General features: G+C 32.1%; 2 protein-coding genes across 2 annotated transcripts; one reads left to right on the forward strand and one right to left on the reverse strand.

Moving 5' to 3' along the window:
• Positions 1 to 3260: 3260 nt before the first annotated feature.
• Positions 3261 to 6606, reverse strand: LOC134691050 (5-hydroxytryptamine receptor 1D-like). Its single transcript, XM_063551249.1, has 2 exons — positions 6495 to 6606; positions 3261 to 5402 (listed from the first exon to the last, which is right to left on the reverse strand). Exon 2 carries the CDS (start codon positions 5377 to 5379, stop codon positions 4198 to 4200), a length of 1182 nt encoding a protein of 393 aa, XP_063407319.1. The 5' UTR covers positions 5380 to 5402; positions 6495 to 6606; the 3' UTR covers positions 3261 to 4197.
• A 15747-nt stretch (positions 6607 to 22353) lies between these two features.
• Positions 22354 to 24087, forward strand: LOC134691051 (D(2) dopamine receptor-like). The gene has a single exon (XM_063551250.1). It carries the CDS (start codon positions 22481 to 22483, stop codon positions 23903 to 23905), a length of 1425 nt encoding a protein of 474 aa, XP_063407320.1. The 5' UTR covers positions 22354 to 22480; the 3' UTR covers positions 23906 to 24087.
• The last annotated feature ends 3082 nt before the right edge of the window (positions 24088 to 27169 follow it).

Here is a 27169-nt window from a genome sequence, read left to right on the forward strand (position 1 = left end):
GTGATCCAAAAAGTTCTCGCTTCGAAAATCGCGACTTCCGGATAGCGTACAGAATAGTATCAACACTGTGTTTTCAATTAAAGTTTTAATGAAATAACTAACATTTCAAATTAAGTTTAAAAGGGTGGAATGGGAAAGTAAAGTTTCATTCAATCTAATACGTCGAAAATACACTACCATCGTCATTTAAAAGTCTAACAACGATAAAAAAAAAAAAAAAAAAAATTGAACACAACATGGAGCACTACACACTATCCAATAGGAATCTCTTCAAAAACTTTGGTACAATATCTTTGAATTATAACAGGTGATCTTAAATGGTATACAGATCCTGTCCCACTTATTGCATTTTTGATCATTCTTGTAAGTATTTAGGTGATGAGTGTCATTTATAAATGTAAAATTTGAGTCAAATTGACAGGATTCTTATGGTACATGTGTAACAGGTTGATATTTGCCAATACAAACAGATATTCAAAGAAAGTCACTCAACACGTGATTGTGAATGAAAATATTCTATAAAGAAAATGAAAATAAATCTTTAAAATTTAAAACGTCCGAAGCGTTTCTTTATATTTAACTTCTCATGGGAGCTCTAACCCAAATAATTAAAAGCAAAGGACGAATAAATACATCGAAACGTTAAGGGCTATGTTATCAAAATGAACATTAAAAGAATGCATGTGTCTGAGTAAGTGTCAATGGATTCGAGCGTCATTGGTGAGTCTTTTGTAGACGAAACGCTCGTCTGGCGTACATGTAAAATTAAGTCCTGGTATCTGTGCTGAGTTTATTTATATATCTTTTTAATTCTTAAAAAAAAGTCATTTTGTGATTTCCCAGATTCATATATTTGCTATTAAACATGTTTAATGCTTGAACGAAGAAACATACCAATCAAGAGTTATTGTATTTCCAGAAAAAAAGGAAATTCTTTCTCAAACTAAGATGTAACTTCATGTATTTGTTCATTTTAGAAACAAGCATAAGACAAGTCGAATACATTTTCTGATTAATTTTTTTTGATACGATCAATTGGAAGGATACGTATTTTATCATACGGTATACTTACACTTAGCAAAGGAAGTAGATATTCTGATTAAAAGGATTTTTTCTTCAAATCAACACCTATTTTTTAAAAGCATTTTTACAATCTATAATTCAGGAATTACCTTACATTGGATTTTGCCTATTTTTGTATGTTATTTGCTTCCAACATTTTTTTATATCATAGAATATTGAATATGTTGAAAAGAGAGATGTGATGAACTGTTTCAATATAAACAAATCCTTTATGTTGCAGTATTTTTCTTATTGCGGCTTCTGGATATAGCTTCAAGACTTTACGGTACTGAATGTTTGTTTTCAAGTTGCAAAATGAGATAATAAGAGAAGTCGAAAGAGTTTATTTCAAGCTGTTCACAAAATACAAACTTATCGTATAGTCTAATATAAATTGCTTGCCTGATACATGTACACAGAAAACAATATACAATAAAGATATGATAAAATTGGACCGAATTATACCAGAGAGACTTTCAAACTCATAAATCAAACATAAACCAACAACGCCATGGCTAAACATATAAAAAACAGACAAATAATAGAATAGCAAATACATTATAGAAAACTAAAAACTCAGCAACATCAACCTCACCAAAAACTTTGGGAAATCTCAGGTGCTCCGGAAGGGTAAGCATTTCCTGCTCCACATTTGGCACCCGGTAATTTTTTTACAAACCCGGTATATAGTCTAATTCGGTAGGTCACATTCATGAAAAGGGAAGGGAATTGTATTAACGACGAAAGGATCATATCCAATATCATCTGTGAAACATTTATTCCATAACAGTCAATAAACTCGTGATGGCGTCCGTAAAATGTACAAAGGGATGGTTTCAACTTCACCATTATGGACTCTTTGTTAAATAGCTTACATGTAAGCGGCAACCCTTTATCAGGTAAATTATGATAGAAAATATAAGTCGGGAATTTCGTATCTATCCTGTCAATTGGGAGATGTATACTCTGTCTGCAGGCGCTGCTGGAATGTTGCTACATATAAATGGAAAGTTCACAATTGGGAAGCTCAAATCATCTCTTTTATCGTAAAGTTTTGTTTTCAACCGACCCTCAATGTCAATTTCTAGATGTAAGTCTAGATATAAGGCAGAATTCATTGTGTCTGTTGTGTCCTTTATCTCTAGCTCGATTGCATAGATTCGCTCAATAAATTCACCAAATTTTGAATTATATAGTGAGAGAACACCATCTACATAGCGGAAAGTAGGTTAAAGGATAAAGTTACATTTGGTAGTAAATCATCAGTATAGACATGAAGAGACAAAAACAAATCATGAAGGGATGCTGTAAATGTGAAGACTATAGTTAGGACAACCTTTATATAGAAAAGGGAATATGGATACCAAAGAGACATTTAAACTCGAAATTAAGGAGCTAGACCTTGGTTCAGGGAGATAAATCTTTAAATCAGTTAAGCGTTTGTAAAAGTCAAGTTCATCAATGTATTTAAAGCATTTACCTGAAACAGATTGAAAATAATCTATGTAACCTAGAAGCTTATAATATAATTTTGAAAATGGTTGACACAAACGTACTGATGATTTTAAGAGTTATCTCCCTTAACCTATGTCTAACTCCTTAAACTGACAATATAGGTCCTAGAAAAGAAAAAAAAAGCAAACAGTAAAGAGAGCAAAACATAGAAATTCAAAGATTTGAGCAACAAGAACACCACCAAAAACTAGGGGTGATCTCAGTTGCGCATGAAGGGAACTCCGATCTTTATCCATGTGTGGCACTCGTTAAGATGCAACTTTTTTTTTTTAGAAAATAGCATTGTACCAAGAAGAACAGAATGCATATAACAGTAGAAACAAGACTGTAGAATAAAACACCGAACAATTATAAGATGTGTTATATGTATACTTGGGGCCCTTTATAGCTTGTTGTTCGGTGTGAGCCAAGGCTCCGTGTTGAAGGCCGTACTTTAACCTATAATGGTTTAATTTTTTAAATTGTTATTTGGATGGAGAGTTGTCTCATTGGCACTCACACCACATCTTCCTATATCTAATTAAGGGTCAATTCCTTTTTAATATCTCTGTCATTAATTAATTTCCTGTTTCGTTGAAATATCTCTTGAACTATTTAAATAATATCTCAATATACATGCGAAACGTTTACACTTCGACACAGGAAAGGACTCTTTGATTTATTTGAAGTAGATTTAATCATGTAAAGTTGAATAAATACATTTTGATAATATATTTAATTAATACAATAACATTTATAAAATTCTACAGACAATAATTTTATTATGTTTTTATGAGAATAACTATGTTGATTAATGGTAAACCCCGTTGAATTTATTCTATTTGCGGCTAGATTAATAACTTGTATTTCAGAATGGTCGATGCTTTTCTACACCACGACAAAAAAGTTTTATTTTTTATACACTATCAATACCATTAAGAAGTAAAATGACAAAAAATACTGAACTCCGTGGAAAATTCAAAATGGAAAGTCCCTAATCAAATGGAAAAATCAAAAGCCCAAACACATCAAACGAATGGATAACAACTGTCACATTTCTGACTTGGTACAGGCATGGATTGAACCTGGATTGGACCTGGATTGAACCTGGATTGAATGGTGTAAAACCTCGCACGTAAACCACAGTTACGTGACTTTAGCTGACAGCATAAAACCCTGCCATTCATTAATCAATATATAATTTCAAATAGACTTTTGACTCATTAATTTTTTTCTAATAATAACACAAAAACAAAATAAATAAATGCACAATCGTTTGTTTGATTCTCCTCCTTATTTTCATAGTAAGCACACATTAAGAAAATTTAAGAAAACATGCATCTACACATAAAAACCAATCTTTTGTCGTTATGAAATACTTAATGGTGTACTAACTTTAATGAGCACATTACTGTGATTTAAACCTACAAGAAGAGTTTTCATGTTGAAATAAAGAGCGCAAATTTCAGCAAAATTCTCCCTATGGAAAACTCCAAGCAGGTCTTCCTTGGGAAAATTAAAAGCTCAGATCTCAGCGGAGTCTATGACGAATGTGGATATAGCGGTCTACACCTTTCAAAGAAATTAAGAATCAAAATGACAATTGAAAAAAACGTCTATTCGTTCAAACTTTATATGGTCTCATCGATCGCTACAACATAGTTGTTTGCACGAAGACCTAAAGTCCGTGTCGAAAACCAAATATATGACAGGATTAACAGCAGTATTTAAAAGATATCCTCTGTAAAAACATAAAGCTATGAAGTATTCCACATCTGTTAACTCATACCAGAAATTTGATATCACAGATCCTGTAATCATCAGGGCAAATCTAGGGAGATAAGAAATACAAGATAAAATCGCTATAAGGAAAAACATTATAAAGAATCGATGTTTGTGCATTATTCGACATAGGATTCGAAAAGTTTTTGATTTCCACCTTATACGGATTCCAGCGGGAACAGTTGGTTTGTTCTCCTTGATTGTTGGTTTCCCCTCATTAGTCTGTTGTTGGTTGCTTGTCGTTGTTGAATCCATATTTGTGCTGTAAGATTCAGCATCAGTGTAAGTTGATCCATCTGTGTTGTTTGTATTTCCTAAACCGTGTTGTACATTGACGTTTTGTCTATAATTATTTCTCTTTCTAACAGATTCTTTCTTGTAAATGATACTAAGTATTACAGAATATAATGTGATGAGTGCAAAAATCCCCGATAAACTTATCAACAACAGTGTAACTGAATAAGCAAGTAGCAAATTTCGATTCACATTTGGCACAGCTCCGCAATTATACCCCGTAATTGTTCTGTTTTTATTTTTCAATGGAACTTCCGCTTCGCCGTAGAAAAATAAACAAGGTACTGATATAATTATAGATCCTATGATGATTGCTGTAATTGTCAATCGTTTACTTCTCAGAGTCATGGAAGAGTTTAATAGTCGACTGACCTTGATATACCGTTGCAAAGCAATTGCTAATAGCAACATACCCGAAATTAAGGCAATTGAATGATTTAAACTCCAGATCAATTTACATATCAAGTCATTTCGAAAATTCAAGGGATTGAAATTCAAAGAAATTAGAAATGATGCGCCGGTACTACATGTAATAATATCAACAAAAGCTAAACACGGAATAAAATATCTGTCGTCCGTTTTCGATTTAAGTTTTAATGTATAAACGTACAAAACTAAGCCATTTCCAGCAAGGCTTGTGATTAGAAACGCAAATAAGAGTACGGTATTTGGTATTAATAACTTAATCATAGCATTGTTGAGTTCCTTGAGATATATGTAGTTGTGGCTTTCGTTTGAAAAAGACATCTTTCTTGTTTGAATCTAGAGATCTAAAATACAGAGTACATATGTCTGATTAAAATAGTGTTGCAATCAAACATTGATGGCAATTACTTGTATTATTAATGTTAATGTTAATAGCGCTAAAGACTGCGTGTTTGTTAAAATTGCTGTTCCATGTCAACCATATAACCATGTATTCCAAACGTAATTACACCAAACATATTTTACATTTTTTGTTATCCCAAAACAAGCAATGGACATGTCTGCATTATACATTATTCGAGTCCTCAAAAGTAGTCCATAGTGTGGACAGTGTGTTACTTGTCAAGTGTATGTATACCCCTTCCAAATGTATTTCTTCATGTTTAATGCCTCAGTTAGCAAGTCCAGGGATGAAATGACACTGTCAAAAAATGGGAAATGAATTTAAACGTAAAGAAGTGATTTTACCCAGTTGAAAAAGGTTAACAATTAGCACGTCGGAAGCTTTCAAAAGATTTCGAGATCCCCTTAACATAATATTGTCCATATTTTGAGCTTGAGCCGATGCAGTTTTTTTATAACTTGATATTATTTGTTCCAAAAGTAGTACAACATACTGTAACTATTTTTATCTTGAGAAAGCGCAGGTGGGTTTTTTTTTAATTTGCATTCATTTTTTAAAAGGAAATGCACTACGAAATAAGTGTGGTCTCGGACCAGAAGTCACTATAAACATACAGTCCAACCTGCTTTAGAGACCACCTGCATTAACCATAAAACTGTATTTAAAGACCACCAATTTTAGATCCCTCGGTAGTACATTTTATATAAATAAAACCTGTATTAAAAGACAATATTTCTTAAGAGACTACTTTCTTGCTCTCCATTGATGGGTCTCTTAACACAGGTTTGACCCTAGTTTTATTTTTGAATTTGGACAAGAAGCAACTCTGTTATACGCAATTTCATTTAAAAAATTGTATTTTCTTCGATATCATATGTTTGATATTATGTACTGTCAATATTCATTACCACTTTAGAATTACAAGTGTTCGTGCTGTCTCATTAATAGCTTTTATTTTGTTTTTCATATTTTTGCCATTTAAAGTTTAATTTCTGTATAAATCTTGATTACTAATAAATATATAGGAACCTACCTTTTTACTATAAGTTTTATTCGTTTACTACTCAATAGGCAACTGACCTTAATTTACCGTTTGTCGTTTGTTATCTATGTTTCAATTTAGTAGCTTTTCGCCGAACAAAGACTGTCGTGATCAATTTAAAGATTGTAACAAACGGTCCTGTACACGCAGGAAACGTCTTTGAATCTGAAATGATTTTATTCGATCGACAACGATTAAATTTATGTTTTCCGCACTTCCTTCTTAAATTCATGTGTAAAAAAATGAAAATGTCAGTTTTCTACCCTTTTCTCGTTATGTACTGTGGTCTATTATCATGTGTTAAAAAGAAAAGTAGTAGAGGCAATAAGGCCCTTTTTGGCCCAAAAATTATTGCAAATTTAAAAGTTATCATATGTATTATTAAATAACTTTAACCCGTACTACAGTACAAGGTACTCAAAGAAACAAAACAATTTTGACATTGAACAAGTTTTCATTGCAACAATTTATGATTTATTTTGCATATTTTGTAAAATTTCGCGCGTTTCCTTGTTTTTTTAACAAATTATATGTATATTTTAGATAAAAAAAAGTATGTGCCCACCCAAAAAACAAATTTACATTTGCTGGTATTATGTCAAAAGTGATAATAAAGCTGCTGTTAAATTATGTTGTTGTTTCGTGCATGCGCACGATGTTTCGATAACAGAAATAATGATGGAAAACTGAATAAATTCTGTATTTTTTTAAAATTGTACATATCATGACATAATTTTGACGTCATTTGGTAAAAATCTGTATGTTTTTTTCTTTTATATTACTTGAACCTATGCAACTTTAAAATTGTGTGCCAATTTGAAAATAGATATCAAACATTTGATTTTTTTGGCCCAAATCCATGCCTTAATGCCCCTACTCCGTTCAGTTTTTTACCCTTTATCGTTATGAACTGTCGTCCTTTATTCTCATCCTTTATTCTCATCATTGTATAACCTGTTGTACATAGAATAAATCAATGTCCATCTAACCATAACTCTCACTTCAAAAAAGTAATAATAACTAATACATGTTTGATAAAAAAAGGACGGTTTATGTATTAAATAATGTAGCTTTGATTGAGTGGTTTAGGATTTACTCATTATGACAGGACATACAGTGACATATAATTGCTAATTTCTATGTCATTTGGTCTTTCTGAGGTTGTGCTTATCCTTCCGAAGCGTCTGAGATCATCCAAAGTTACGTTAGAGTTCGTGTTGATCAGTCCTTGGTCTTCTATGTTTTTGGGCCTATTATTGTTTGTCTGTTTGTCTTTTTCTATTTTAGCTATGTCAAAGATATACAAAGATGTGGTATGAGTTTCAATGCAACAAATCTCCATTCGATTCATAATTTGTAAATGCAAATCATTATAGGTCAAAGTACGCTTTTTTTTATGTAAGTTTTTTTTTTTAACTTGTTTGAATGTCTTTAGATATCCGCTACATCTTTTTTACATTTATGTTTTTCTTCTCTTATATCATGTTTTTTTATTGATTGTTTTATGGTTAAGATGACAAGTTTTGTACTACTTTAGAATATGTATACAAATTAAGTAAAAGGACTGATTCAAAACTGTAAGAAGATGAATAACTCATTTCGAACCTTTTCAAGCTGACTATGCGGTATGGGCTGTGCTCATTGTTGAATCCAATACGATGAACTATAGTAACTGTTGTTATTTTTCTGTGTCACTGTTTTTGTGGAGAGTTGTAGCATGGGCAATATTACCACATCTTCTTTTTGATACTTACATCTACAGATGACATACAATACATACAACTGATATGATTCTTGTAACGTATGTATTAACAAGATCAAATGATAAAGTCCTCTTGTCCTAAGTGCACGCGAGAAAGTAAATAATGTGTCCAATTTCATGAATAATATAATCAAAAGTGTAAATTACAATTACAATTAAATAAGCATTCTTAAGGTCTTGGACACATCGATGATAATATATACCATTATATTATTTATATACGCTAATGAAAGTATAGTTTGTTGATGCGCGAAACGTCTTCCTACAACTGTTTACACACATTTAACGAATGAATGTTTTTCTTCTTATTTCTTTATATGTACATGTATGAGTATATATTATTTAAATGCTGTTCCATGATATTTTTGCTTTTTGATGATTATATTATCGTAAGGGATGCTATGCTTTTGAGAAAATTATGTTGATTAATAAACATCTATTATATATAAAGGTAGGAAATACACAAATATTGAGGTATAAATGTTAGTCAAAATATTAGGCGCGCGTTCATATATTAGGCAATGGCTTCGACATTTTAGCATAACGTCATTTTACAAATTGAGCTGAACGGAATTGGCTTATTCTGCGGTTAAGATATTCAAACGAGTTTGATTGTTTGACATTCGGTGTTGTATAACCTTGTTATAGTATGTTAAACTGTTTAAAAATAAGTGTTTCAAGTGTTTACAGAGATACACTTACTAGAACACGTTGCTGACCTAACTGGTTATTGTTAAAATATGGCTTATTTGATCGGTTTCTGTATCGATAAATAAGTTGGAGATAATTATGCTTATTTTGTTTGAAATGAATCATATAAAAATTACAAAGTTGTGATTTACAAGTCATCATTAAAGATCATTTCAATTTTACAGCTGATATCGAACTCTTTCAAAATAAATGATTCAACGTTTTTACCATGTTTACGTTTTAAAAATGTTCATCAAATTTATTGTATGTTTTAGCCAACCAATAGTCTTTGCTCATTGTTCAAGGCCGTACGGCGACCTATAGTAGTTTATTCCTGTGTCGGTGTGGTCTCTTGCGGAGAGTTATCTCATTGGCAATACTACCACATCCTCTTACTTATGTTTTAGATGAGGTCGCTAATGAATAGTCTCTTATAGACGAAACGCATGTGTATGATAAATTATATGCCTTGTATTTTTACCATCACTGCGTCGATGCCAATAAAAGGGGGGTTTCCTTCCCTTTAGGACTCTTGCGTTGAAATTTAATATCATGCATTTTACAAATGAACGAAATTATTGAAAACACCATGTTTTCTACATCACAATATCACTTTGTTGTTTGTTCTTATAAATGTGTATTTAGTTTTGCCGGTTCGATTAGAATCATATTGTCTAAATTGATTCTACTATCATGGTGATATACACTCAGTTCAAATATAACAACTATTTGAATCAAATATTTGTCTCTTAAGACTGCTGAGTGAGTTCACACAGAGACATATTATATCGGTCAACCAAAGTGTGAAAAGCGTTCTATCTAATAATGTGTTAAATTGGTTTCTACGAAAGAAACAATTGGGATCCCGCTTACATGTTTAACCCCGCCACCTTATTCATGTATGTGCCTGTCCCAAGTCAGGAGCCTGTAATACTGTGGTTGTCGTTTGTTTATGTGTTACATATTTGTTTTTCGTTCATTTTTTTACATAAATAAGGCCGTTAGTTTTCTCGTTTAAATTGTTTTACATTGTCTTATTGGGGGCTTTTGTAGCTGACTATATGCGGTATGGGCTTTGCTCATTGTTGAAGGCCGAACAGTGACCTATAATTGTTAATTATGTTTGTGTCATTTTGGTCTTTTATGGATAGTTGTCTCATTGGCAATCATATCACCTCTTCTTTTTTTATAAACTCCTAATTATGAAGTCGGTATATTTTTAAAATACAGTACACAAACTTTACATATCAATTAAAGCATACAAATGTCATACATTCGTGTACGATGGGCAGTGATGTTACTTCTACGAAATAGGTAGTTGCCAATTTGAAAGTTTCTTTGGTCATGCATGCAGATTCTGATTTTATAGATCAAGATATGAAGCACGCCATCTTGTCCTACAGTATGATTAATCTAAGGTTGAATAAGATATATATACATGTATATGCGAAGCACGCATGTGAAGTCAACGTACATTATTAATATATTATAAAATGAAAATAATTTTGAGGTTCCTTGTATGTATGTATGCATTTGCACATTTCCTAAATCAGGAACCTGAAGTTAAATTGTAGTCTTTTGTTGATGTGGTTCCCCAGTGTTTCTGCTTTTTATACTTTTATAAGTACTTTTGGGGGCTTGAAGTTCGGTGAGAGCCAATGATTCGTGTTAAAGACCGTAGTTTGACTTTTAATAAACTACTTTTACACATTGTGACTTGGATGGAGAGATTTCTCATCAGGACTCAAACCACATATTTATACATGTTATATCTATATGGCAAAGTTGTCCAGTAACAACATTTTACAAGTAGTTTATTAGTATTCGGAAGATGAACAAAAAACATCAAGATGTTTGGATGTTCTTTTCTTCATCTTGTTGGTGTTATAATTGTTTATATCTTGTTATGAATCTAAAACTAAAAGTCGAATAGTGGCGACTACCAAATAACAACTGAAATTACTTTTTAAAAACAAAATAGAGTATCAGTCTCGTTACACGTTTTTCAAATTACGCACACAACTGTTATTTTTCACCAAATAAATCAGCTAAAAACATGTTAAAAAAGGTCCAAGTCAGAAGTCAGAATAAGTAACAGAAAAAAACAAGGACAAAATGACAATGAGACAAAATTTATAAGAAAGTCAATAATTTACAAAAAAATCAAATAAAAGTTCTAAAAGCTTACTAATAAGTGGTTTCAAAATAAACAGATTAGGAAACCATCAATATTAAAATCTAAAGTATCGGACGGACACACTCAAGATGAAAATAGGAAAGATAGGGAGTTTCATCCTCAGTTTAAGTACTTTTGTATATTATTTAGTCAATGTATTTAACAGGAAAACATGTTATCTTTCACAGGTTAAAGGTCTAATTGCGAATTAATATGTACAAACGAAACACACGACTTTTTTTTATAACGATGTATTTCTAAGTATGATTAATAGTTATCAAAGGTACCAGGATTATAATTTAGTACGCTAGACGCGCGTTTCGTCTACATAAAACTTTTCAGTGACGCTTATATCAAAATATTTATAAAGTCAAACAAGTTGAAGAGCATTGAGGATCTTTTTTTTTCTCTTTTTATTTCGGATTAAATTTCTTCATTTGAGACAAATCAACGCTGATACCAATCGCTATCAAACAGCAAATAAGGCTGTCACAATTAAAAACATGACTGATATTTTATACTTCCGTATCATGCATGTAAACACTTTGCCTAATCTATTTCCTTGTTCCCTATTTATAGTAAGCTCAGTCGTGTTATTAAAGTCGTTACAATTGTTTGTGCTTTGACTATCTTCTCCGATAGCACTGCTATTTTCAAAATGTTGGGGGGTTGTGTTCTGATATTTCTGATGTTTTATAAGATTGTGATGTTTCTTCGTTTTCCTTTTGATTACTCTTCTGTTCAGTTTTCCTGCTGCTCTGATTTGACCTCTTTTTCTTCCAAAAGGATTCCTGCTTATAAGTTGTCTTCATGATAAAAAAAGTATAAGATCGATATTGCTAGGATACCAGTAAAACAGAAAAACAAGAGGAATACGGAATATCCTACATCGTATCGTCTATCGATATTTGAATCGGTAGTACATCGATAAACTATAATGTTCATAATTGTTTGCAATAAATTCATCATTTACCCCATAGAGGATTCCACTAGGAACTACCAGAAGTATTGAAATGGCTATCATCAATTTGATGGCAAAACGCTTACTGTTAATTGTCATGACTGATCTAAATGGTCTGCAAACTTTAATATATCGCTGCACGGCTATGGCAAGTAGCATAAGTCCTGAACTAATTGATGTAAATTTATTCACACTCCACATTAGCTTACAGATAAGATTACTTCGAAATGTAAATTGATTAGTATTAACTGCTATAGAAAATGATGCACCAATGACACAGGCTATCATATCCATTAATGCTAAGCATGGAATAAAGTATCGGTCGTCGGTTTTTGATTTAAGCTTGAATGCGTAAATGTAGAGCACGAGTCCATTTCCAAATATTCCTGCTATCAAATGTCAGTATAACTGTGTTCGGAATAAGTGAAACAAGTTTATCATTATTCAGTATTTCGAGATGATCTACAAATATTGCTGGTATTGAAAAATTCATAATTCCGTCTTTTGTATCACTGTCAAAACTGTTATGAAGTCTTAATGTTTAGATTTCAAACAATCTACTCCTTTGTATTCCTTAATATTACAACCTTATATATCAAATGTACAACTTTTGTATTTGGAAGGCACAAATAACACTTATTTAACTTGGAATATGTATTTTTATATTTTTAAATCTGACAGCATTTCCTTTCAGAACATTTTGTGCATATCTATCTGCACAAAGATATTTACTATGACTCAATAAAACATGACTGTGTATCATTATAATTAGAACACATATGTATTTCTGAAACAATTCAGAGCACTCAAATAGACACTTCTTAGCTTTATTATAACTTACAAAGTTAAAGCAGTTAAGTGAAGTATGAAAATTTTAATAAATGTCTAGATTGTTCAAGTGATCAGATTGTTTCATGTTTTTTTATTATTTTTTAAGAAAATCATTCAGAAATTCTTGCTAGTTCTTCTTTTTCTATATCTTTTTGTTATTTTTGCAGAAAGAATAAAACAAGTATTACTTTACCTACGATATTTTTTTTATCTACGTCTATGTATGTAAGGGAAGATTGACAAAGAAATACGGATATGTTGGCCATAGAAATAATCAGAAGGTCGAAGCAACACATAGGTCCATTTTGGAGCTCTGGTATCATTTATTGTATGGTCAAAGTTTTTAATGTAAGATTTACAAATTACCTAACGGAAACAAAAAGAGTCTCGAAAAGGCATTTGTTTTTTAACTAGTGAAATAGGCTGCCATAAAGTATAGGTTTATAGAATAGTATATAGCATGAATATATTCCCATATCCGTTTGGTATAGAGTGGTATAATAAAACTCTTTTTACTTGCAAGACTAAAACTGTGTTTGGGAATTCCCTAAGTCAATAGTGTTAGTCGTTTTAGAAATTTAAATGTTACGTCACTTTGGGCGTTGCATTGACTATGACTTACAGGGCTGTGATTTTTTAATGTATTCTTTTTCATTCTATAGCTAGTCACCACCTCAATTTAATGAAATTATATATACTATAGTCATTTTATGAAATCAGCGATCTTCAACGGCTTTCAAATTTTTTTTTACATCTGAGCGTAGTTTCGTGTAGACGTAGCGCGTGTCTGGCGTATACAAATATTTTTAATCTGTTACCGTCTGATGGCTATTATTCGTTTTTTTCTCTTGTCCTATATTTTCCCCAATTTATCTGTTTATTTATTGTAACCCTATCGTGTAAGGTTGTCATGTTAATGTTATAATTAACACTGCCATTATGTAAACTCACCATAGATACCAGGACTGAATTTTGTATATACGCCTGACGCGCGTTTCGTCTTCAAGAGACTTATCCGTGACGCTCGAATTCAAAAAAAAAATCCAAAAAATTAAGTACGAAGTTGAAGAGCATTGAGGACAAAAATTCATAAAAGTTTTGCCAAATCCTGGTAAGGTTATCTATGTCTGAGGTCGAATAACCTAAGTATTTCCCAAATTCTAAATTTTGTAAACATATAATTTATAAATATAAAGCGGGAGGTCTCTGTTGTGTCGTAGTTCTCTTATTTTTTTATACGTTTCCCTCGGTTTGAGCTTATAACCGGGATTTGTTTTTTTCTCTCTATCGATTTATGAATTTCGAGTAGCGTTATACTACTGTTGCCTTTATTTAGTTCAAAGACCAATACGGATCAAGTCCACGATTTTTCCAGCTCGCAAACGAGTCATATATCTTTTTTTCTTCTTTTCAGAGATGAACTATAAAATATATGCATGATATCAGCATGATCAGGTCACATTTCATAATTGACCTAAAAAAAAATTATAATTATAATTGACCTAATAGGGAGAACGGAATTCATGTTGTTTTACTTGTTGTACAATTGTTGAGTTTCCGAAAATGTTTGGCATATTTCAAAAGCGCTAATATTTCTTTTTTAGCTATCGGAACATATATCATATGTAATGTGTACACTATATATTTTAACGTTCATTTAAATAGAAATAATTTCAATAAAAACACAAGATTTGTTTTCCGGTGTGTTACTTATAAACACGTTATGTTTATCATATGTGATTAAGTTGTTAACAATCAACTAAAGGGAAGCAGCTAATACACGACTCAACACGAACAAGTCATAGTAAGTTATCTTCTCTTTTCTCCGTGTGTAAACAGTCGTTAATTTCAAAAACGGATATCAGATTTAAACGACTGTTCCCTGAATTGTTGTTCTCTGTGACTACTGTTAAATTCGTTAGTTATATTTTCAGTGTTAAAGATCCATTCCCTTTTATACTTTATGTGTGTCTTTTCTATATATTTAAGAAACGAGAATTAAAAAAAAAAATCTTTATTTGTTTTAAGATTATATTGTTCTTTAAATCTTGGGATCACGTCATTCACCAATTTCACATTAAGGGATTTATAAAGGTTAGCCTTGATCCTACTTGACAAATAGGTAAAACGTAGGTTCATTCAAATTGAGAATGTTTACGGGTCATGTGTCAAATAAACAACCTGTCCAAATGACAAAAAAACCCAGGCCACCTATGGGTCTTCATAAGTCTTATTGTAAAAGTGCTAAGTATATAGGATGTAATTTCTGACGTGTCCTAGAATTTCTCATCGCTTTAAATTTTAAAGGAAAGTGGTTTCAAGGTCTCTTAACATTTTGTCGAATTCATTATATGTGAACTTAATAACCTTGGCAAAAAAATGTATCTCAGATTAGGTCAAATCGAGTTGTGCAAAGTGTGCAAAACTATAGTCCAAAGGTCAAAGTATGATAAGTACGAGTTCTTGTTTTTAAATCTTTTGGATAACACTAAACGAAATAATCAATTATAATGTTTTAATCTTATTTCTTCTATATTCCTGCGATAAAACTTTATGAGATAAGAAACAGTACATTATCCGCCCTACAATTTATCAAGAAAACCAAATCAGTCATATACATGCTCCAGAAACATTAACTCCCAAAAATATCGCGTAATTGTATACCACATACTTACATAGCGCTCACACCATTAGTTCAGAAAAACATATTACTGGTGGAAAATTACACCTTAACCATAACCAGGAATGTACCAACGAAGCCATTAAAATCGATTTTTGAAATGTAAACATAAGTATAATACCATTGCGTATATTTTAATATTAAAACACACGATATTTACAGAAGTGCATTACACCTCTTTCAAGAATAAACTTCAGGAAAATTTTTTAAGGGCTATTTTTAGACGTCCAAAAGCAGAACACCTATTGATGCCAATACAGAACAGCCTCACACTATTTTCGTGGGCTGCTGAAATTGGAACCTTATTTCAAAATTATTGATTATTAATTTCAATAAAAAAAAATCAGATTCATTTCCAGGTGTGGTACTTATAAACACGTTATATTTATCATATAAGATTAAGTTGTTAACAATCAACTAAAGGGAAGTAGCTAATACACGACTAAAAATAAACAAGTCATAGTAAGTTATCTTCTCTTTTCACCATGGGTAAACGATTTTCCATTTCAAAACATGATTTAAGATTCGAACGATTATTCCATGACTCAGTGTTCTCTATGACTACTGTTCATTTCGTTTGGCATATTTGCAGTGGTAAATATTTGTTTTAAGATTATTTTGTTCTTTAGATCTTGGGATCACTTCATTCACAAATTACACGTTACGGGGCTTATCACGGTTAGCCTTGGTGTTGTGCCTGTTGACCCAATGATATACGAAAGACAACAACTATCTGTAAATGTTTTTTTTTTTTTTTTGTGACATAACAAATATCAACAGAATGAATAAGATCGCAGTTACAGTATTGTTGGTACTCATATTTATTTTTAAAGTAAGGAGTGCCAAATGTTACTGGATTTTATTTTTGGAATTTTGGAATTTTGGATCTCAATGCTCTTGCACTTTGTACTTGTTTGGCTTTATAAATGTTTTGATATGAGCGTCACTGGTGAGTCTTATGTAGACGAAACGCGCGTCTGGCGTACTAAATTATAGTCTTGGTACCATTATTACTATTTACTGTTTACTAACACATGTTACAGTAACAATATATTTTTTTATTTAAGATTGAACTCGGGACCATACCACATATAGTACGGTGACCGAGTAAGGAAAAGTCGCTTATTTAAGGAGTTTAATTGTCATTCATACTATACGGCTATAAATCACAGTATTGGTAGTTCAAAGGTTAAACTTAACATTTTGACTTGTAGTCAAAAAATCGCACGGTGCAATTTTCGTAAAATGGGCTTTGAAGTACGTTAGTTTACTTGAACGAAAAATCGACTAAGAAAAGTTTAGAGGTCAACATTGTTAAATAACATCCGTGATATGATTTCTGTTATCATAAACATTGTTGTAACACATTATTCATGTTATTTTAACGATTTCAAATAAAGTTTAGCAAAATTAATTCGTTATTAAAGAGTTTTGGTAAAAGTTTAACACTACGACTACTTTGCATTTAAAAGAGTTCGTTCCAATTTAATTTTATAATTTTCTTAACGCAAAATGTAAGATAATTAACATTTATATGATATTTCATACATTTGTACATTTGGTAATCCATTATATCGAATGCCATTGTCTCAGAAGCACTATTTCAACAATTCAAGCCAGACAAAATTCATAACGCTCATATGACGGAGCTATTCGAAGCTCATATACAGCCTCTTATAGATACATATACGTAATTGGGATGTGGTGTATTACTTACATTTACATACTGGAATATGCTCCTTAGAGCAGTAGACATTTAGCTGTCAAATGTTAGAGGGATATTGGTCTCTTTCTTGAGATCGTCATCTCAAATGTAACATTATACTTTTGTAACCAACCGTACCGCACGTAGGTGGATATTCGATATACTTCAATTTTCTGAGAACTTTCGATCACATTTTATAGATGGCTACTTTGCTTTTTAGACAGATTCCTGGACATTTTAACAGTGCTATGACATGGCAACAGAAAACACCGTTATAAAAGCCTCAAGGGGATTAGGTGGCACTGTAGGCATAACAAATCAAAAGTCTGCGCTTGTTAGATGGACCCCTACTAGACATTTCATAAAATCCGTTAGTCGTGTAATGCTGAAAAGGGATGGAATTGCTGCAAGTTATGCAAATTCACAAGAAGAAACAAAGCCAACAGCAATTAAAAGAGATGAAGAACATGTTGTTGCCTTTGTGAACCATCTAAATGATCTATGACTGATCCCTTTGGTGTGAAATCTCACCCTCCATGTCTTATCAATATCTCTTCTTGAATACATGCTTCAAGACATATTCGAGGTTCTTTGCTCACAGTTGTCGAGGAAGGCTTAAACATGTGTGAACATTTTATCACTAGTGCTCTTTCTTAAGATCTCAAGGAGTTTATATAGTTCAATATCAAAGTCAAACACAAACCTTAAATATAAATCAGGGAAAATAGTTTCAGGTCGCATAAACCCATATCTTGTGATAAGACGTGCACTGATTTTGGCAAAATGAAGAGATGATGTTATCATAGAACATTTGTTGTCGCACCCATTCCATTATCCCTTTTTCAAAATGACGGCACCATGAGAAAAGCATGCAAGTCAGATTTTGTGAAGCAATTCGAATCTTAAGTCCCTTGTACACTTTCTCCACCTTCCTTTATACCATCACTCACAACTAAAATAAGAGATGGTATGGCATTTGTTCAATTTATTAATGCTAAAAAAAGTAAAACATACGGCGTCCTTTAAAGCTTACTATTGAAAAATTTATCCCAATGAATTTCTATGGCGTAGCACATGTTTTTGACCGCTACGACACGAACAACTCTATAAAGTCTGCCGAACGCCGCACAGAGACTACATGCAGCTTCCATCAAAGTGTATCGGATTATAGAGCGGAGAAGTATTCGGGGAATGTGTCAAAGAGACAACAACCCGACCATATAAAAAACAACAGCCACAGGTCTTAAATGTAGCGAGAAATTCCCGAACCCGGAGGCGTCCTTCAGCTGGCCCCTAAAACAAATATATACTAGTTCAGGGACCAACACTGTTCATACATTTGTAGCTGTCGTAGCTTGTTCAGCACCCAAGAGTCGGCCTATACCCAATGCCTTAAATTTTGACACGGACTTTAGGGAAATATTTAGTGGAAGAACAATAATACGGACCTCTTATACAATTGTAATTCTTCTGTGTATTCGCTACTATAAAAAAAAAAAGGTCACATACAAGCGAGTTGTGGTTGCAGATGTGGAACATTAGCAGTGTAAATAATTGGCGGAGATTTTCACCCATTCAATAACTATGTGTCTGTCTTTCCCTAACAATTCGTTAACTATTGCCTGCTGCACATGTACTTACCGGATGCGACTCAACTTCGTCTCTGTTTGGAGAAGGTACTAGTATACAAACTGTCTACATGACTTCGAAGGTCACGCACGACTATTTCAGCTGTGTTTAGAGTTTCGGTAATACTGACAATGATGTTTTGGCATGAAACATAATATCACAGGTTTATGATTAGAACTATCTCTTTAAAATCCCTCCATCATAATAATTATTCAAGTTTGCCACTAGTAAAGACTGATGTAAGTTTAATCAGGTTACCTTCCTGTGAGACGGCACTGAAACAGTATGTTTTACGTACTTCGTTTCAAACTAAAAATTGGACCGCATGGCTAAACCCCTATCCGGTCAAATTTAGAAGACGGTTGGCGAGAGTAAAATGATGCAGTACATCCCATATATATTAAGGGCATATTTCAGCAGAATTCTTGCAGGATCTTGTGTCTTCATTGAAAGGAAAATCTGCATTTGAAAGAGTCAAGTGTTTGTTCATTATAAAACCTTATGTCCGGGGCTTTGATCCTGTAAAGGGTCAGGATTATTAAGAAAATTTCAAATCATGTTCCTTGACAATTAACCAGAAGATATAATTCTGTTGTGTGGATCTCTTTGATTGGAATGTTGAATTGTAACTATTTTCGGAGTATTGAGTGCTTTTTAGTTTTAATGAATTTCCGGAATGATTTTATGCAAAATATGCCTTCAGGACAGTAGGATGCAGGTAAAATTAATATTTATATTATTTGATGAGGGTGAATGTCAGCATGCAAGGTAACTATTGTAATTTCAACAGAATATGCGTTGATTTTGTGTAATAGAACAAGTATTTGAAAAACGCCAATTTCCAAAAAAAAATCGATTTCTTATTCATTTTTTTTTTTAACATTTTCGAGATAATTCATTGATAATTTTTAGAAGAAAATGTCTGTATATAGAATTTAACCTAAATTGTTATATATATTTCTTCAAATTTTGAAAGTATGGAAGAAAAAAATAAACACAAAATTTGACCTTTGACCTCATTTTATGCAAAACTGTTACCACATTTCTTTTTGACGACATCGATATTTCAATAGTACTCATTTTCCCGAATCCAATGATATATAATATAGCCATATAGTATGTTTGACGAATCTAAAAAATATTGGGTCTGGTCACCGTACTAATAACGCAACTGCTCGTCAAAAGTATCTTATAGAACGTCATAAACTTGGTAGGTTGTACTATTTCTTCAGGAACCAAGCGCCCTTTATCGATCAATCCTCTTGTAAAACAGGAACAATAGTAATTGTTATAATTGACTCATATTTAATCATATCTTACAACTAAACGCTTGTAGGGTGCGTGATCCCTGTTATACTAGTAAGTATCACTCAACTCGATCGAAACAAGACACTGCTTTTATTAAAAGCCCTGTTTATTACGAAACTAAAGAAGTTCATGTCGTCACAGATAATTATTAAAGAAGATAAAAAGAAGATTGCAAAAAAAGGAAGTTTCAACAGACATTTCAATCATGATGATGAACGATTGAAATAAATAAATTAAACATATTTAAAGCTTATCAGTTGTTATGGTTGGCATTTGTTTTGTATAGACCAATGAAAGTAGGTTCTCAATACTAACGTTATTGAATAGTTGGAAACTTGTATAGGTCACTAGTCTAAATACGACCTGTTAAGATAGTCGATAAGATAAATTGTTTACATGGTGTGCTAGTGACCTAATACGATATATATGGGGTCAGTTTTTTTTTTATGTTATTTCGAATAGACAGAAAAAATATTACAGTCATTTCTTATAATTTAATTATAAATTCCATTTTAAACCGTTGATAACCATGAAAAATCGTTGATGACGTCACGGTCACATGACTAAATTATGTCTACGGGCTCATAACAAAATAACGTCATCTAATCAGAAGACGCGTTACATCCAAAAAATTAAATTATCTTAAAAGGGAAGTTATAAGACTAGTACTTGACATTTGATATCCAGTTATCTGGTAAAATTTCCTAAATTAAAAAAAATTCATCCCATAGATTGATAAAAAATCCATTTTTCTCGATAAATTCACTAAATGATATACTTGCTATTGTGTGTATTAAAAATATTCAGCTCAAGGTGCAACGGTAAAATGTTCTGGTCAATTCGGATAATTATAACCATTTAAGATTTAATTAAATCTTTTAACTAGAATCTATACTACACACAATATATTGATAACGGTAGTTATTTCATTTTAGTTTAGTTTAAACATATTTATTTATAGTTTTGCAACTTATATTTATCTTGTCAACGTTGGGGGTGCGAGTGTTGCCTTGTAGCGGCATTAGCCTACTCTTTTTCCAACTCTACAAGGGTGTCTTTGACGTGCAAGATATATGGCGCTCTCTTAACACGGGTCAGCCATTTATCGTCCCCTTCCGACGGCCTATCATCGTATATTTTGAAAGGGCTTCTGGACATATTGACAGGGTATGAGCACAAAATGAATAAAATTCTTACGAAAATCACACATTGTGTCTTTTTGTGTCGGAATGTATAAGTACCCAGCCACGTCCATTTGTATTTTTTGTCTATCTAATGAGCTAAGCCTTTTTCAACTGATTTTTATAGTTCGTTCTTATGTTGTACTGTTATACCACTGTCCAAGGTTAGGGGAGGGTTGGGTCCCGCTAACATGTTTAACCCCGCCACATAATTTATGTATGTGCCTGTCCCAAGTCATGAGCCTCTAATTCAGTGGTTGTCGTTTGTTCATGTGTTACATATTTGTTTTTCGTTCATTTTTTTTCACATAAATAAGGCCGTTAGTTTTCTCGTTTGATTTGTTTTACATTGTCTTATCGGGGCATTTTATAGCTGACTATGCGGTATGGGCTTTGTTCATTGTTGAAGCCGTACGGTAACCTACAGTTGTTAATGTTTGTGTCATTTTGGTCTTTTGTGGATAGTTGTCTCATTGGTAATCATACCACATCTTCTTTTTTATATTTCATCAAAATTAATTCATATTGTGTCTTTGAGTTTTTAATACTGTTTCACCCAACTTGTACAGTCGTGTTCTGTATATGCTTAAATTTGTCCAATCACACGGATCCTTGCTTTCGGTCATAACACAAAAGTACAATTTGTATTGGTTGATTCTACGATAAGCGTACTCGAAATCTTAATTGATCAGGAAAGGATTCTATCTATATTACGATAAACTCGTTCACTTTTACAGACTTCGAGAGTTGTGGTTAAGTTAAGAAGATTGTAATGATAAGACTATTCGACACACATCGACAAATTGCTAAAACATTTAGTGCGACTTGTTGTTAAAAATTATTAGTGACGGAAGGAAGAAAATTACATGTTCATCTTAAAGTACATATATATATTGTTGATTATGTACAGGACTGCCATTCAAAAACCGCAGAGCAGAAAACTGACAAGAGATAAATAAAAAAAAAACACATTTTGGTAAGATACTTCCTACTTACTTCGAAGTGAGATATGTTTGGTACATAAACTGTGGAGCAAAACATTTAATCAGGAGATATGAATAACAGGACTACGGTAAAGTTTGGTGAACTTGACAGAGTGAACGATGAAATGGCTGCAGTTTTACTTCCGGTTATATTAATTGTTGGTGTTTATATGATTGCAGGAATATTTGGAAACCCTCTAGTAATATATTATTATGGTGTTTTCGTGAAACCTTCTCCATCATTTCATTTTATCGTTACAATGGCCGTGTTTGATCTTATTGTTTGCCTTGTGTCTATGCCGTTAGAAATCGTTGACATGAGATTTAATTATAAATTTCCGGACGCAACAGCATGTAAAATTTTCAGATTTGGGAATTACTTTTGTAGCATGGCATCAAGTTTTATTCTCATTGCAATAGCCGCTGATAGATATAGGAAAGTATGTCAGCCATTTCACACCCAAATAACTTTTAACACAGCCAAAATTATAACAGGATGTTTATGTTTGGCGGCCTTCTTTATCGCAAGCCCATCATTTATTATTTACGACATTCGTACCGTAAATATCAGTGCTACATCTGGATTAGTAGGATATGACTGCACAGCCATAAGAGAGGCTCGATATACGCTTTACATATCAATATTCAATGGAATATGTTTTCTTATTTTCATTTGTTGCATCACCACGCTGACTGTTTTGTACATTCTTATAGCAAAGAAATTATGGCATCTAAAACGATTTCGTGTTGAGGATACTACTCGGAAAATCTCTAATATGCCGTATACACCGCCTACCAGTTCATTTGATCTAGAGTCGTATAACAAACCATGTAAATCACATTCTGCTGTTTTCAGGTCAACTGGTGCTGTTCCGGTCAACATCAAAGCATCAAACGATGACAAAAATATCCTCCAAGGATGCAGCGATAAGAAAAATTCCGAAATAGCGTGTTCTCCAACTGGTAAACATTTTGATTCCGAAACACCTTTTACAAAACTTAGAGGAGTCGTTTTACATTGCTGTGTTAATAGCAAAATACAAAATTTAGATAACGAATTTCACGAGCCTGGAACAATGGAAATATCAACTAATATTACAGATCTAGATACAGAGGCAAGAAAAAGGCACATTAGGAACAGCAAAAACAAAATCCACCAGCAGTATATACATCTTAAAAAGTATACATTATTGATGGTATCAATAAGTGTAGGTTTTATTGTTAGTTTCCTACCCTATCTTGGTTTAATGACATGGCAGACGTTAATTTCTCAGTATGAAGTTGATTTAATGTCCAATCTTGAACTGGTTCTTTATAATATCTTTTTTCGTTCGTGGTTAATATCTAGTGTTGTTAACCCAATAATTTACGGATTTTTCAACACAGAGTTTAGGTCATTTTTCTTTAAGAATATTAGAAAATGTATTTGTTTTTGTTTCATTAAATCAACAGGAGCGGATATTCAATCTAAACAGGAGGCATCCCAAACAATTTAATTGTAACAATCTGCAATGATTCCAATATTCATGTATCGTTTAATAAATGATTAATAAAAACAGAATATATTATGAAAAATTAGTTTGATATTTAATACGAACAGCTGAAATTAAATAGCTTCATTTAATAATTTTAAAGTTCTATTAGTCCGTTTTTCTTTGAATAAAAAAATCTTAATTTTGTTGTTCATTTTTTAACGGTGCGTCTCCTAAAAAGCTCATCTAATAGAAAAAGCTTAAAATTTGATACAAGATTATTATAAGTAATCCTATAGGACTGTGCTGGTGTTTTTTTTCAGTGTTTTAACCTGTTCGTCATTTAAGAAGAGATGTGTATTGTCGCCTTTTTTTTTAACCTGACTAAATTGCAGCCTTATTTGTCATCTTGCCAGCCTATTTTACAAGACCAATTTCCGATAAAAATAGATTTTAACTCATATGCGTCTCTAAGAAAAAAGACTGTATATTATATTAACTAGAAATGGAAAAGCATGGCTGACAGCTGTAATAAAATGAAAGAAATTTGGCTTAAATTGATTATTTGAATTGTTTGTTTAAAAGCATAAAATTCTGGAAAAGTCTATCTTTTCTAAGGGGTGTAATTTGTTTTCATATAATTGTTAATGTTTGATATAAATTTCGATTATGTACATAGTGTGTGTAGTTTTTCATTTTACATTATACGACCAGCCACAAAAAATAAGACAGAGCAGCATTGATCGATTAATGTATTGGAGTTTTTTTAAGTGTTATTATGAATAAGTTTTTTTCTATATATTATTAAAAAGTTAGATAACAAAAATACTGCACTCCGCGGAATATTCAAAAAGGAAAGTCACTCATTACTATGTAAATGGTAGTACGCAAAGCTTAAGACATCAAACGAATAGATAACTACTTGTACATTCCAGAGTTGGTACAGGCATTTTCATATGTAGAATTTAGAACCTTTTTTTGTAGATAGCTTTACACTCCCACTTGTATGACAAATCAAATTCTATTATATCAACAAAGATGTGGGATCAAAACAAACAGACACATATATACTTTAATTAAAGCAACGCCCATTTGAAACAATTGGTAGGATGAAGGTTCTTAGAATAAGTACGTCTGTTTGCCAATAACAAAATGCTGATGAATAATGTGTGCATTAAACTACAGGTTATAGATTTTTACAAAAGTAAATCTATAAACGCCAAAATATTAGCGAGTCTAGCAAAAATTGAAAAATCAAAATTACGTTCGAAAAAAAACCCTGTAGACCCCAAAAACATATCCTGTTATGGAACAGACTAGCGAACGGATACATAGAAAAAAAAACATAAGCCCCTCTTGTTTTATCGCAGGCGGTGATAAAAACTATTTTTTTTCAAAAGCGCTTCTATAAGATAGCAAATGTTGAGGTTAAAGAAGTTTTTTATTTAATTGTTGATAAATTGTGACAGTACCTTGTATGAAACAAAAAAACAATTATATGTCCGCAACAGTAAACATTTCCTGTTCTCATTTTCACATTGTTTGACTCGGATCGACGGAGAGCTTAACATATATATATATATATATATATATAGCATAGACACCAAGCAATTGACCTAGACTTTAGATGCACTTTTGTAATGTATGTCGTTTGGTTTCTCTCTTGTTGAAACGGACCTATATATAAAAAAGTATAATCACAAAAATACTGAACTCCGAGGAAAATAAAATCGGTAAGTCTCTAATCACATGGCAAAATCAAATAAAACACATCAAAAACGCAAGGTCAACAGTGTGGAATGAGTGTCGATTAAACAACTCTCCAGACATGTCACAATTGTCTTAAAAGTAAAACATTATAGATCAAAGTACGGTCTTCAACCCGGAGCCGTGGCTCATAACGAACAGAAGCTATAAAAAGGCTCTCAAAATGACTAATGTTAAAGCATTCAAACGGGAAAACCAACGGAATAATCTTTTTTAAACGTAATCGATTGTTAGTGTACCAATCAAGTAATCCGGCTCAGACGAACAACACGAACACATCTGTAAAAGTTACAGTTCACTTTCAAATACTTGGTACATGCAATAAACCCACTTGTAAATGGTGGATTGAACCTGGTTTGATAGCTACTTAAACCTCTCACTTGTATGACAGTCGCATCAAATGTCATTATATTGAAAACCATGCGTGACCAAAACAAACATAAATTATATAATACTAGTAAATGAAAATGTCAAAAATACAGCAGTCAACATTGTGTTAAATCTTATTCACTACAAACCAAAAAAATATGTAACAAAGAGGCACACATTGGCATATATACCAAGCATATTAGCAAAAAAATAAAGACAAGAATACACAAACTTACCATAGTACAATAACACAATGACGGGATGTATAAGTACAGAGCTACGTCATTTATGTAACAAAGTATTATAAAAAGGCATAGTCAATATTATAGAGATTGTTTTCTCTGGATACATGGATGCTGCTTGCAGAACGTTCTGATTGTTAGCATTATAACGCTCACAGTAATTTATAATATGGTTCGAAAAAAACTTTGCCATCTAAAAAGATTCCGATTGTTTACATGTACTGGCGGTTATTATATTGACCTACATTTTGTAATTCTTCTTTTTTTAAATGACTCATTTATAAATCCACTTGTATTTAATCTATGCATAAATATTAAATAATATTTATCAATCCGTCAACACGATAGAACCTTCATTTTGATTTTTGATGGCAGTCATCTTGAAAAAGGTCAATTTGAATTTAAAGTTGGGTTCATAGCTATTATTGTTTAAATATCAAGTACTACATGCAAAATTTAACAGTATTATGAGATAACTGTACATTTTAATATCCACAGTTAAGAAAATGTGGCATATGAGTGTAATGAATCATTACAAATTTGAGTTCATAAGTTGTAATACCATATTGGTTTATCCATATTAGTCTTATAGTGTTAAATTTGTACTATTAAAAAACAATTGTACAGAACCTATCTTTGTTTCAAATAAAACAAATACTTGGCATGAGTATAGTTTTATCCTGTCGTGTACTATAGACTAAATTTCACAGACCATTTGATCGCATATAAGAAAATAATCACCACTGGAAGAAAACCAACCATATTATCATCTCTCTTCACAGGCTTTAGTAACCATGATACCTCAAGTTTTCAAAATATTCTAGAGAAACACCAAATTAAAAAGGATTGGTGATTTCAAACACCCAAGATATATGTTTAGGACTAAGAAACTTTGTATTGCCATGAAATG

The sequence above is a fragment of the Mytilus trossulus genome, chromosome 11 (assembly GCF_036588685.1).
Source record: "Mytilus trossulus isolate FHL-02 chromosome 11, PNRI_Mtr1.1.1.hap1, whole genome shotgun sequence".
NCBI lineage: Eukaryota > Metazoa > Mollusca > Bivalvia > Mytilida > Mytilidae > Mytilus > Mytilus trossulus.